We start from the raw sequence: 13,641 nt of genomic DNA, 5'->3' as shown, positions 1-13,641 counted from the left end.
ATTTTGAAAAAAAATCTGCTTAATTAGGTAGTGGAAACTGAGCAGGGATAATGCATGCACGCACATTTTCATAATCACGACCACGTGTAGATATATTTCCAATAACAAACGAAAGAACAAATGTAATCTATCTGCGCCCATTACTGTTATCTATCGTCAGAGTAATCAGTCTTTGTAGTAAAAATGTCCCCAACGTTTTATGATGGCATCGGTGACTGCATGCCATTCGATATCTTTTCATTATTTTCCCTCAATTATTGAGACATGCCTACTGATAGCAACGAAATGATAATGAAGGGATTGGCAATTCGGAAAACATACAATGGTTCCCATTGAAACCGATTGATTAATAATGGTTTATTCTGTTATTGATAAGGCTGTACATTCAAAAGCTTCATTTTCATGATAGTATTCACATCGAATCTTAACTGTTGTGCGATCAGATTAACTTTATAATAATAGTCTTGGGTTTTAAAAACTTATATTTAATTGGCTCAATCAGTGCTGGTGGCTTCCAATGAAGGCATTGCAGTTTGGACAGTAGTGGTCAGCATTTCTGCACGAGTTGCAGCAGTATGGCACACAGATGCACGGCCAGCAGCTATAATGAATAAAATAGAAATATTCGGTCATGAGTGAAAAAGAAACCCAATATGGAGGTATCCGAATCTTACCAGAACACAAATAGTAGCAGGGCAATGATGTGCGTCTTGGTGGTGGAGTTGTGTTCGACACGTGTCCTCACCTGAGCCCGGCACGATGGGCAGATCAGGCTGGTTGATTCGGGTCCAACTGCTGGTGCTGGAATTTAGGGAAAATAAGAAACAGTATTAGTCCAGAATTAGCGCAAAGAACTCAGAACTGTTTCCTAAACGAGCGATGCATCTGTTGCGGTGGAAACACGGGATTAACGAATACGAGCAGATTGAAGAAATTTCCGAGTGTGGGAACTGATGTGCACAGTAACAAGTAACACATAATCCAAATAACAATGATGGTTTTATAACACTCTTGGTGGTATCTTTCTTTTCCTTTTTTATTACCTTTATTAAGGAGACTTTCAGTATGGCTCGTCTCCGGCATAGTGATATCAATTTACAATTAAGTACGATTAAAATCCGCCAATGTTTCTAAAGTGCAAACAAATACCGGGTCACCAAGTTCTACCTGAAGCATGTGGAGAACTTCGATATCCACATAAAGACCTCAACGACAACTTGGCCAAATCGAAGCTCTACTCCACTGTTGGACGATGGAAATTTTCCTGCCATTCAGGCTCCGGGGACATTTGCCTCCTCTACGCTACAGGAAGCAGGCCGGTGGATCCTGTGTGGACCATATTGTCGCGCTCCGTAACATTCTGGAGGAAGTCAACGAATTCCAAGAGTCCTTAAAAAATCGAACTTCTCAATCACGAGAATATGTGGAGCGCCCTGAGACGCAAGGGGGTTCTTGTGAAAATTTTCGAGGTACAGTACGAGGCCTTCTCGTGTAGAATGCTGCACAGTGGGATATTGTCCGATCTTATCCGGGTCGTAGCTGATGTGAGGCAAGGATATATTCTATCACCGCTACTGTTCCTCAGTAAGTAAGAGTAAACTAAACGACCTTGCCGAGCGCTCCTCTTCAGCAGGTTTAATCATCAACGTTGACAAAATCAAATCGTTTTGGATGAAAACTTGCCGACGCCTTCCAGTGTCACACTAACCGGGAAATCAGTGGAAAATGTTTAATGCTTCCAATATCTACCAAGACCAAGTACCAAGATCAACATTGGCGCACGGAACAGGAAAGCAAGGGCTATCTTTACGAGTGTAAGAAATATCTGGAAAAACGGGCAGATGAGTGAACGCACCAAAATCAGCATTTTCATCGTGTGTCTGAATATGTCCATGCTAGAGACCTTGATAAGAGAAACGCAGATAGAAAATGTAACTTTGCCAACACTGCAGTTAATCTTCTTCATCAAAGAACAACACATGAAAATGAAGAAATGGTTTATCCAGGTAAAATTTCTCATACCGCTTTTTAATATGTTCACATCACATGCCAATATGTATAATCCAATAAACATAGCAATTTCATTTCGTAATCAGGAACAGCAATGTTGCCTGATCGGTGGTAACGCAATAAGCTCTAGAAAACTACGACATAGTTTAAATTCGGTTACTAATTATTGGAACTATTAATCAAGATGCGGTTTTCGTTGAGTGAAAGCTCTTGAGTATTCCTCTTACCTATGTAGGTTTTCTTTTTACTCGCATTGAATGGGGAAGCGCTATAATCTGTATAATGAAATATTCAATTTCCTCATACTAATTTTCATGTAAATTTAGAACGGCTTTTGCTAAATCAGTATTTATCCAAATCAGCTCCAATTTTCGGAGGACACTCAGAACATGAGGCAGAATCAGATGAGCGTTGTGAAGCAAAATCGATATTTTGAATCACACTAATAGTTATACACATAGACCAGTGGTCCCCAGCATGCTTAGTATCAAGGGCCGCATTGCAATTTTGAACTGTTGAACCCCACTGGCACCACAAATGGAGGAGCAACTGCAGCAACACCACCTGGAAGGATCTGAAGCTAATCAATGTCATAAATTTCATCGTCATTGACTGGGAGCAATATCGGCCAGTGCACTACGACGTCACAGCTTCAAATTCGTGCACGGTACCCGGAACTACCGCATGAAGCCGCACTGCGACGAATCCCATTCGAAGAGTGCGACAAAATGGAAGTGGCCGATCTCAAGTGCGCTAACTGTGGTGCTAAACATCGGGCCACAGTCAAGGACTGTTCAAAGCGAGCCGAATTCCTGGAAAGCCGGAAGAAGGCTTCCACCAGAACCATACCGAAGAAGAACCGTGTTCTTGTACTCAACGAGATTCCAATCCTCCCACTGGCAGCAGCAGTTGCGTCGGTTCAAGCTCCAGCATCACCGGCTCCATCCTCCAGCGAATAGCCTCCGCTCCCTCCTCCTGGATTCCGTCGGCAGCCGGAGAACGATATCCCACCGGAAGAATCTGCTCCGCTCTACACCCGAAGCAACTGATGCCGATATTCGCGCAGCTCTGCAAAACGATCGAGCTGAAGGTTTTCCTTGAAGAGATGGAAATAGACGTAGCTTTCATCACCGAAACGCACCTAAAACCGGAGGTGAACGTCAACATTGCGGACTCGCATTACCCGTCCAGGGGAGGTGGTGTGGTCATCGCTCTTCGATACAACATCAACTGTCGCCTGCTGCCAAGCTTCCAGCTGAGTGTCATCGAGGCCATCGGTGTCGAAGTTTCTACTTCTGTAGGCATAATCACGCTCATCGCAGCGCACTGCCCAACTCAAGCCAAAGCTGGCGATGGTTCATCGGCCACCATATGCGGAGGGAATCGTCAAGCTCACTCGGAGGTAAGGTTAGTACATCATTGACGGCGACCTGAATGCCAAACATCAAGCCTGGGGCAACAGTTGCGGCAATCGAAACGGTACCATCTGGAGCAATGATATGGATGAAGGCCACTACATCGGTCCGGAGTGCATGCTACAATCGACCTGTTCATCACAAATATGCATCATCACATTTCGAAGCCGGTTGTCTATCAAGAGCTCAGCTCGGACCACTATCCAGTGGTGGGCTCCTCGGTCAATCAGCATCAGCAGTCCCGGCGAAACTACCATCTAGGGTGGTCTAACCGGTAGTACCGAAACCGGTAAAACCGGTATTACCGGCCAATTTTGGGTACCGAAAATACCGGTATTATAGACGGGAAATACCGGTATTTCCGGTATTTCAAATTTTGCTGTCAGTATAAAAAATCTCGAATAATTTTCACCTACTTATATCAGCTCAACTGTCTGTAATCGCAACTATATAAACAGGAAATCCAGCATAGATGGGATAAATATTCTGTTACAAGCAGCAAAGACTCATCGAGCAAAAAATACAACAATTTAATGCGCGCATGAGTAACTTTGCCCGTGCTGTTCAAGCTGTTGTGGACCTACTGCTCTGTGAGTTCTGCATTCTATATGAAGCCGACGTAGCGTTCCAATTTACGTTGGAACAATTATCAAACTAAGATACAGAAATTTCCGCCACTATTTCGATGCCTTTAATGAATGAATCCAAGAGAGACGATCCAAATACGCCGATCTTTTTGCTGTTTTGAATAATTCTGCCGTGAAGCAATTAATCAGAAACAATTTTGACATATTCTTCGAGTCATCCAGAGCTACTTTGATTAGGCAAGCGTATGGGATCTTGAAGCGTGTAATCATTCCTGATGCAATCGTTGAAACAGTAGAAGCATAAGTACTAGAACGCTAGTGGCGCTGTAGACATTAAAAACATTTTGCCAAAATATGCTTCCTCCGTTTATTATGCATCAAGGTGTAGTACATGTTTTGTTACATCATCAACATTGGTTTGACACTTGTAGTACCGGTACTTTGGCTGCCAGATCAAAGTGACCTAGATGTTAGTCACGCGAACAGGAGCGACATTAGCAATCTAATACTTATGCATCTACTGTTGAAACTGAGACAACGACCATACCTGACGATCGGTACGAAGAAGATGCCTCTATGGATATTTTTCTGGTTTATCGGTTAAAGAACAACTTGTGAAGAGACTGTAGCAGAGCAAAACACGTTGCTGGTCGCAAATACGTTGACGCCAGGATCCTTGCATACAATCTGTAAGGAATTCTCCTACTACGAATCGGAAATGTTTATGGGCAAGTATTTGAAACTGATTTTCGGTATTCGTCCAACTTCAGTTAACCAGAGATGGCACTCTCAGCAGTTGGAAACATTGGCAACAAAATCTGATGCGGATTGGGAGATGAGTCGCTCAGTATGTTATACCTAATTAACTTTCACTTTATCCAGCTCAAGAAGCAATGATTTCAACATTTGAAGTTTGTCAACAAATATTGTTTTTCATCCAAAAGTCCAAATCAAAAGCTTTTCCTTTACTACCTATAATTTCCACGAAAACCGGTATTCTACCGGTACTGACTCCATCAAATACCGAATACCGGTATTTGACAAAACAGGCCAATACCGACCACCCTACTACCATCGTGTCGACTGGGGCTGCTTCCAAAGGTGTGTGGACGACAACATCAACTAAGAGCAACATCCGGCCACTTCGGTGAAAATCGCCGACCAGCGGCGGCCCGTGAACAACATGCGCCAAAAGCTCGACAGATAAGAAACTCCCTAACCATTGATACACTCACCAAAGATTTGATCCGTTTACGGAATGTCACTCGTACTGGTACGCTTGACAAAAGTCATCAAAAATCATCGGACCAGAATGGTGGACCTCAGGAATAGTAAATTCTTTAATAAGATCCGCGCGCTTCCAGACTGTGCTTAGCCGTTCTGGAAATTGACCAAAATTCTAAAATGCAAACCTCGGCCCATTCCTTTTTTGAACCCATTAGACAACAATGGCTCTAAGGATCGCTTGACAACTCATACAGAGAAGGTCTCCGAAATAGGTCGTCACTTTGTCAGCTTACACAATCTTGGACAGAACATTGTCAGTCCACACGAAGCAGCCGTTGATCACTATACTGATTATTGAGCATGCTAACAACATACATCTTATTCCCAACGACTTCTCGGAGGAGTTGGAGATCTCAGAAGGCGAATTGACGGCCTATATCAAATTATCAAAACGTGAAGATCCCTGGCTTCGACGGCATCCTGAATCTCTAACTCAATCATATGATTGCTCCATTCTTCGAGCACCTTTCATCCTGGAAGTGAGCCAAAGTCATCCCCATTCGGATGCCTGGAAAGAATCTTTCCTCTCCGAAAAGTTGTCACCCCATCAGCCTTCTTTCAGGGTTATCCAAAGCTGTTTGAAAAGGCGATTAACATCCGGTTACTTGAGTCTGCCTAGCACCATAACATCTTGCACCATGGCCTTGCTCGATGTTGAGAAGGCATTCGACAATTTATGGCATGATGGCCTGTTTACAAACTACAACGCTACAACATTCCCAGCAACCTGGCGAACCTGATGAAATGAAAATCATCAACAATTACCTGTCGGCAAGGACATTCTGGGTCTCAATCAGCGGAGCGAGTTCCAATGCGCGCAACATCATCGCAGACGTCCCCCAGGGCAGTATTCTCGGGCCCCTGCTTTTTAATTTGCTTTCCTCCGACATACCAGAACCTCCAGAAGGCGGCATTCTGTCTCTGTTCGCAGATGGCACCTCCATCGTCTACCAAGGTAGAGTGATCAGAGCGCTAGTGGCAAAACTCCAACGGGGCCTGGATGCCCTGACAGAGTACTTCACCAGCTGGAACATTTGTATCAACGCGGCGAAGACCCAGGTCATCATTTTCTCCCATTCAAAATCCCCAAACATGTTCCGCCTGAGGACTGTAAAATCATCCTCAATGGTACGACTGTGGAATGGACCAATGAGACCGACTACCTTGGCTTGACCCTCGACAGCAAGCTTGTTTCCCGGCGACAGGTTGATAAGACGGTTACGAAGTGCAACGTCTTGTTGAAACTACTGTACACTTTGATCAAACATTGGTCATCGTTGTCCCTGAATACGGCGTGCCGGTCTGGGAGATCTGTGCCAAATCCCACCATCTAAAACTACAACGGGTTCAAAACAAATTCCTACGGATGATTATGATCACCCGTTACATGAACGCTTTGGTGAAAGTAGTGTATAGAAACGTTTAGACAAGTTTAGACCTTTGCACTGCATGTTATATTTTGATTTAAAACTAATGTTGGCCACAATTAGATTGCACTATTTTTCCGAATTAGTCATACGTCCCAATGCCTGCACCGATAAGTTGTTCCTGTCAACAATGTGAATCAACTCCTATTTTAGCTTTATCGCTAATTAAACTGTTAAGCTCGGAAAAATAAACACACACGACAAACATCTTCAATAGGCCCGCATTGTCCCGGAACATATTTTATCTCGATAAGCTCGCTATCTGGAGGCACTTCAACGTAACGAGGCGCTTATCAGTCCGCGCCACGTCCACCGGCTAAAACAAATAGGATAGGAAGAGGCCGATGCATGTATGGTTCAACTTATTTTTTCTCCATTTGTTGTTCAGTACCCATTGGTGCAATTTACTCAAACTGTTAAGTGTACTTTGGAAGTATGAGCACGATTCAATGTTTATTGCTCATTTGAATAGCTGGCTCCATTCACTGATATCGTGTGGGAAGTAACTCTGTATATATGAATCAATGAGTACTAATACACGTTATACTGTTGTGATCTATAAACGTGGTGTTTGCGTAGAAATGCAATACACCATTTTTGATTTTTTCTTAAAAAGCTTGATGAAAACTATTCATCGACACTATTATTAGCAAAATGGCATATACATCACTTTGTCCGATTATTACAGTACAATGAGTCATCACACTACGCAACTACATATTACAACAACATACATGCCATGACTAAATCTAAACTAATTGCTGTGGCAGATACGTGATAAATTGGTGTCACACTTCATCGTTAAGTATTCAACTGCTTCGGCTTTGCTTATTTTTGATTGCCTTTTTTACTCCTTCCAATGCCTCACATTCTCACCTCTTACACTTTCATGCAGCAAACAAACTGTGACCTACCTCCACTAATTATGACTGTCGGCTGTTGCATTTTCAAATTTCGCTGAACTATCTTTGGTACAAGGCACTTCCCGGGCTAATTAATAAGTTCGGCTAACTAATCGTTCGACACTGCCTCGCTATGTTCAAAACAAATCAAGTTCAATGCCTATTGAGTTTTATCGAATTGCGGGTAACTTGACCCACCCGGACTAACCGAACGATACGCCACCAATGCCAGACGACAATGTGATGCGTTCTGCGTGCGTTTTCCGTTGCGGTTGACGTGAGTTTGCAGCCCTCCAACTCCGGGCTCGCTCATAAACAGCATGGCGTGTTTGAGTTGTACAGTCCGTTCCCATGATAGTGGTGTTTTGGAAACCATAGATACAAATGGCTAAAGGCGAGTTTCGATTTCAATTTTTTAATTTTGGATATAACGTTATATCAAAACTTTCAATTATCTATTTTTTTTGTGAACCCTTTTGGCCTTCTTTGTCAACTTAATTTCGAACATATTCATATTCGACTCTACAGTCCGCAATCTCCGTATTAATTTAGATTCCACAAGCTAATCAATTTCCGTAAACACATTTTTATTAAGTAAACACCCACATTTATTGATTTGAGCACTTACAATCCACATAGATCTGATCCCGACGATCCATCGAAGGGTCACTCATTAATAATCAAACGGGTGTATGTGCCCTTGTTGCTTTTATTCAATCCCGCAGACACAGTTGGTTACGGCAACTTGGTTGTGACTTAAACAGATCACACGTGAGATGCAGCAACTAATGCGGAACATGTGTGCTATTCGGGATGTGCATGATTCGCCATAGTATTTTTGATCGCAATAAATTAATGGTGACATGTATTACAATAAGACGGACTCAATAATTAGTGCTGTCTAATGAGCAGCTTGAAGAAGCTCGAAGTTTCTCCCGCCCTACTCGCTTTTTTGTCAACAAATGGGCATAAGCAGGATGGGAATAAGTTCGAGCTACTTCGAGCTGCTCATTGGACAGCATTATTGTATCGATAAAGGTATCATCAGCGCTGGGGGATAAATTTGAGGCTTGTAAAACAATGGTTTGACGTACTATTTAAGGTTCTACTGTACTATTCTCTCTTTTGGTAATTCACAAGTTAAGAGCTTGGCGATTAAAACTCATTCATACGCATATGTTGTGGACTCTGTAGTTATATCAATATAATGCTTGTAGGATCTTTATATCTCAGAAACAACGTATTGTGTTTTTTTTTTGTGAAAATTTCAAGTATGTAGTTCGGTTCCATTCCATACCTATTCTTTATTTTTAATCAGTTTCATGAACAATTTCAACTCTACTAGACAGCAATAAACAAATAATGCAGATGACTCACGATCATAAGTTCGTCTTATCTCAAAGAAATGAATGAAGTACCAACTTAATCGGTACTTTTCGTAACCAATGAACATAGTACTTCCCAACAGAGCATGCGACACTACATCGAGCTTTTTAAATGAAGGCGCCATTATTGGCGGAAGGAAGCTGGAAGGTTTATCAACATCAATGCCTTGGCAAAGTTTAGAGGTAGAGTGCGAACGCTTGTTATGGGTAATACACCAAGCGTTCAACGACTAACGCGCATTCCCAATGGGTGTTCAAAAATTAGAGCCGTTTGGTGATTTCCCCTAGTTGGTCTTATCTTCATTCTCACATGTTCCTACCAAGAAGTTCGTTTCTGAAGTGAGGATTATCTTTCAAAGCATCATCATTGTATGAGAAAGTCGAAAAGGCGCCTCCCAGTCCGCCAATAATCGTCATCGATGACTCACTATGGCTTCTAGTAAACAATAATACGTGCATTTACTTAATCGTTGACCGTACTACCCGTCAGCAGAACGATTTGGATGTAAATATTAGTGCAATCAGAACAGCGCAGTCAGTGTTGAGAGAATAATTAATGGCATGCATGCAATATTTACGAAGGGGAAATTCACAATATAGTACATGGTGTTGGTTGTCATATTCAGTAGGTACCTATAAAGAAAAACGTCAATGAAAATTATAACTCACCTGTTGAAGGTGAAGGTTTCCGGCATTGTTGTATATACAACGTTCGATATTGTAGGTGCATAACCTGTAATAAATATGAAATTATATACATTCCTGTGGGACACGCGATGAATGTAAGCGATTTGAGCTTCAAGTTAGGAATCACAGACATAATTTTTGAGGAAAGTTGGACGTAGGGAGGGACCATCTCAGCAAGAGACTTGATCCCAGGGGAGACTTGATCACCCCTGTTTTATCGAGAACTTAAGTAGTTTTGTTCTTCTGTATTTTTAGTATCCAGCTTTCCACGCTCGCCATAATGGCAGCTGCTATAAATAAATCTGACAGTAACAGCTTCCGACGCTCAATTGTAATCGACGCTGGTGGTCTCAGCAACCATTTCACATTGACTTATCAATTAAACTTAAAGGAGTTCTGTAAATTTTAATCCTGAACATGTATTATAACACATCTTCTTATATATAAAAATGAGTTGGTCTGTGTTCGTATCCGCATAACGCGAAAACGGCTGAATGGATTATCTTCATTCCTTCTGCAGATATGTTCATTATAGTTTCCGACGGGTTTATATGATATTTCCTCATGCGAAAATCATTAGTTAAGTTGAGTAAATCATGAAATACTAAAATGAAGATTTGTTTTAAAATTTCGCATCGGCACTCAACGCGCATTTTCGCCTACTATGCAGGACAACGTCTGCCGGGTCGACTAGTATATTATACAAAGAAAAAAAATTATCGATACTTAGCCTTGATAATTAATACTTTATTGAGACCGACAAACGCTGACGTGCTGAAAAAGCTAATGCTTGGAATGATGTGTCGCGGAAACATAGGGACCAGGCTTGTGAAATGTCATCTGCATATCATTTGACTAATTTGTTATTAACTTTCTTCAGAAGTAAAATTCACATCATAATTTCAGATGTACTCATAACGCTTGAGTAGGGCTATATTTTGTTCAAGGGTACATTGCTCTAAATATAACATCAAAGTTGTAGGCACATTTAAGCGCTATAAGTTCGTCATACATCAAGAATCAATAGCTAACTTCTGAAAAAGTTCTGGGAAAATTATACAAACGAATGCAAATGACATTTTACAACACTGATAGGGACCATCCACAAAGTACGTCACGCTCCTGGGGGGGTTCCGAGCAGCGTGACGACTCATACAAAAAATTTGGAGTTTTAATACAAAAGTGTGACGAAGGAGGGGGGGTCAGAAATCGCCAATTTTTGCGTGACGTACTTTATGGATCTTCCCATATCTTCTAGTAAATAATTTTGATATAGACATACTCTTATGCTGTACCCAAAGTTCCTTAATGTAAAACGAAGTACAGTCGACTCTCCACATCTCGATGTTCTGTATCTCGATATTTCTCCCTATCTCGATGGTTTCCTCGGTCCCTTCAATCTACATACATTTGGGCATTCTACATCTCGATAACCTCCCTATCTCGATATTTCTCTATCTCGATGTGCTGTGATCATATTTTATTCTGGATTCACTCTCCTTATGTCGATATGTTCAAATTTTTAGGCTACTAGACCATCTTTAGACAATAACAAACATATCAACAACAAGAAATGACGTTTGTTGTGTTGTTGTTTTTCATAGCAACGAGCTTTTTTGGGTCTAGTACCCATTTAAATTTTCCTTCGATTCCTCGATCTCTCCCTATCTCGATGGTCCCTTCAATATCGAGATGTGGAGAGGCGACTGTATAATTTTCGGCCTATTTAGTTATTTTTATTGTTTGGATTGACAACCTTATTTATTCTACAGAAACGTTTTGTATGTTTTGATCTTCCTAAACATTTTTTATTTGCCACGCAAAATTTGAACAACTTTTCATAACAATGACCAAATGCTTTCGTGTTTGCACAGCACAAAGCCATAAATATGCTTAATGATCTGTTCTGATGAAAATGTCAACATTCCATGAAAGTTTTAGGATATTTAGATTTGAGTTATTGCCTCAATATGGAGACACTTGATCCCCCATTAGTCACCCATACAAAAATTTGGCGGAAAAAATCAAAAAAATATAATTCTATTCTCAGGCTTCTAATTTTTTGCAGATTTAACAAATTTGACGAAGGGTTGGCATGAAAAAATTTTGCGTGGATATCATAGAAAGGGGATCAAGTCTCTCCAAATTTTAAAACTGCATGTGCTGTTGAATTCAATAACAAAAATCGTTCATGTATACGCTCAGCAATTTGAAAATTCCGCGTATTTTGAACGAAAAATATTTAAAAAATCTGAGGGCACCTGTATAATTTTATCAAAGCAAGTTCTTGGAGAGGGATCAATTTATCCCGAATATATTAAAAGTCGATTTTTGACAGCACCCCAAAAAAACGATTGTGTATTAATAACAACAATAATTTAAGGACTGTCATATATTAGTAAAGTTAAAAACTATATTTTTTCTTAGATAGTCTGTGAGGAAATCGCGTATGTTTATTTATTTTTGGTTGGCTGTGATACATCGGAAATCAGAAAAGGGGATCAAGTCTCCTCAGTCTCCCCTATGGAGGTTAACGCTCTGAAATGCAAAGTTATCAGTTTCAGCAAGAGCCGGACACAGTTGAACTTTTCCTACGCGGCGAACGGCGTTTCTCTGGAACGCGTGAATACTCTCAACGATCTAGGTTTGACAATAGACAGTAAATTGCGCTTCAATGACCATGTAACCAGGATTACAACGAATGCTTTCGCAGTACTGGATTTTATCCGTCGTAATGCACTGAAGTTCCGCGATGTATATGCTTTGAAAATATTACGGAGAAAAAGAAAAATTTGGATAGCTTCGCGGAAAAAACGCGTAGAGGGAAATGACCGCATAGAACAAATCTCACATAGTGTGCGTTGGAGTTAAAACATCAAAACAAATCAGATGTCATGAAGTCCAATGATTTAAATGGCGTGTACCTACACAGGCATAAAGAGATTATCAGTTCCAGGCTGAGGTGACAATTAACCTGAACTACATAAGACTTTTCATGTACACTGTGCGCTGGAGTCGGTTTTTACGCGGGGGATACCCCAGTTTGTTACAAAAACCGATTTTACCACAACTATGATTCTAATGATCGCCTTTCGTAACTGCATACAAATTTAATCTTAACTCTTATGTGTTCGTAAGGGTTGGTTTTATCATTGGTTTTTAACATTGGGCCTGCCTCCTCTCGCCGGGAGGCCATCGAGTCTGTTGTGTCAGGTCCCAACCATCATCAAGACTTGGGCTATAGAGTACTTCAAGCAGCACTAGGTAGCTTTGGTAGAGTCTACTTCCGGATACATGTAGATTTTTAAGAAGTTGTACAGAGCTGTTTTTCAAACCCAAGCCCATCATTAACAATCTCCTCAACTTGCAGTGACCAGATTTGTTTTTCAATTTAACGCCCTTGGACATAGTCCCTGCTGCCCATAAAACTTGCAAACTTCAAATATAACGGAGCTTGTCTTTTCTTTTCGGAAATTCATATTTTCTACGCTGTACACATTCTCATTTTGGAATTGTTCATTCCCCACTTATTAATTCAGGATGATTTAAATACTTATAGAAATGTCATAAATATAAATATAAACAACGCAAATTCGCAATAGCTGCCTTTGATCATTTGCCAGGAAAATATTCATTGTAGGCGCTTCGAATTATCCTGGATTCCAATTTTTTCTTGCAATGCGAAGTCCATTTGCCCCCTCCCCTACGAAAACCAATGTCAGTTAATAAAGCTTTAGACCTTACGCCAACATCAATCTTTCCTTCAAAGGATATTCGCCTTCGATATAACTGACAACCGGATAGACTGCCCAGATCTTCTACGTTAGGCGAACTTTTATTCCCGTTCCCGCTAACGTCCCCTATTTTATACAAATCGGCATCGCACTTTGCACAGTGGTGCGTTTGGCTAAAATCGTGAACTTTTTTTTTTACCACTTCAG

General features: G+C 41.0%; 1 protein-coding gene across 1 annotated transcript; it reads right to left on the bottom strand.

Annotated features, from left to right (window-relative positions):
• Nucleotides 1-332: 332 nt before the first annotated feature.
• LOC134216995 (lipopolysaccharide-induced tumor necrosis factor-alpha factor homolog) lies at nucleotides 333-7,908 on the bottom strand. The gene is made up of 3 exons (XM_062695752.1): nucleotides 7,641-7,908; nucleotides 675-801; nucleotides 333-601 (listed from the first exon to the last, which is right to left on the bottom strand). Exons 1-3 carry the CDS (start codon nucleotides 7,669-7,671, stop codon nucleotides 499-501), a joined length of 261 nt encoding a protein of 86 aa, XP_062551736.1. The 5' UTR covers nucleotides 7,672-7,908; the 3' UTR covers nucleotides 333-498.
• Between the last annotated feature and the right edge of the window lie 5,733 nt (nucleotides 7,909-13,641).

Source organism: Armigeres subalbatus, chromosome 2 (assembly GCF_024139115.2).
Source record: "Armigeres subalbatus isolate Guangzhou_Male chromosome 2, GZ_Asu_2, whole genome shotgun sequence".
Taxonomy (NCBI): Eukaryota; Metazoa; Arthropoda; class Insecta; order Diptera; family Culicidae; genus Armigeres; species Armigeres subalbatus.
This window is presented reverse-complemented; position numbering and strand designations above follow the sequence as displayed.

What these genes read in the sequence shown, in the direction of transcription:
- LOC134216995 (XM_062695752.1), bottom strand. Translation starts at nt 7,671, where the DNA reads ATGCAACAGCCGACAGTCATAATTAGTGGAG. An exon ending in GACAGTCATAATTAGTGGAG is followed by an intron (nt 802 to 7,640) that starts GTAGGTCACAGT and finishes CCTAAATTCCAG; the next exon opens with CACCAGCAGTTGGACCCGAA. An exon ending in CTGCTACTATTTGTGTTCTG is followed by an intron (nt 602 to 674) that starts GTAAGATTCGGA and finishes TATTCATTATAG; the next exon opens with CTGCTGGCCGTGCATCTGTG.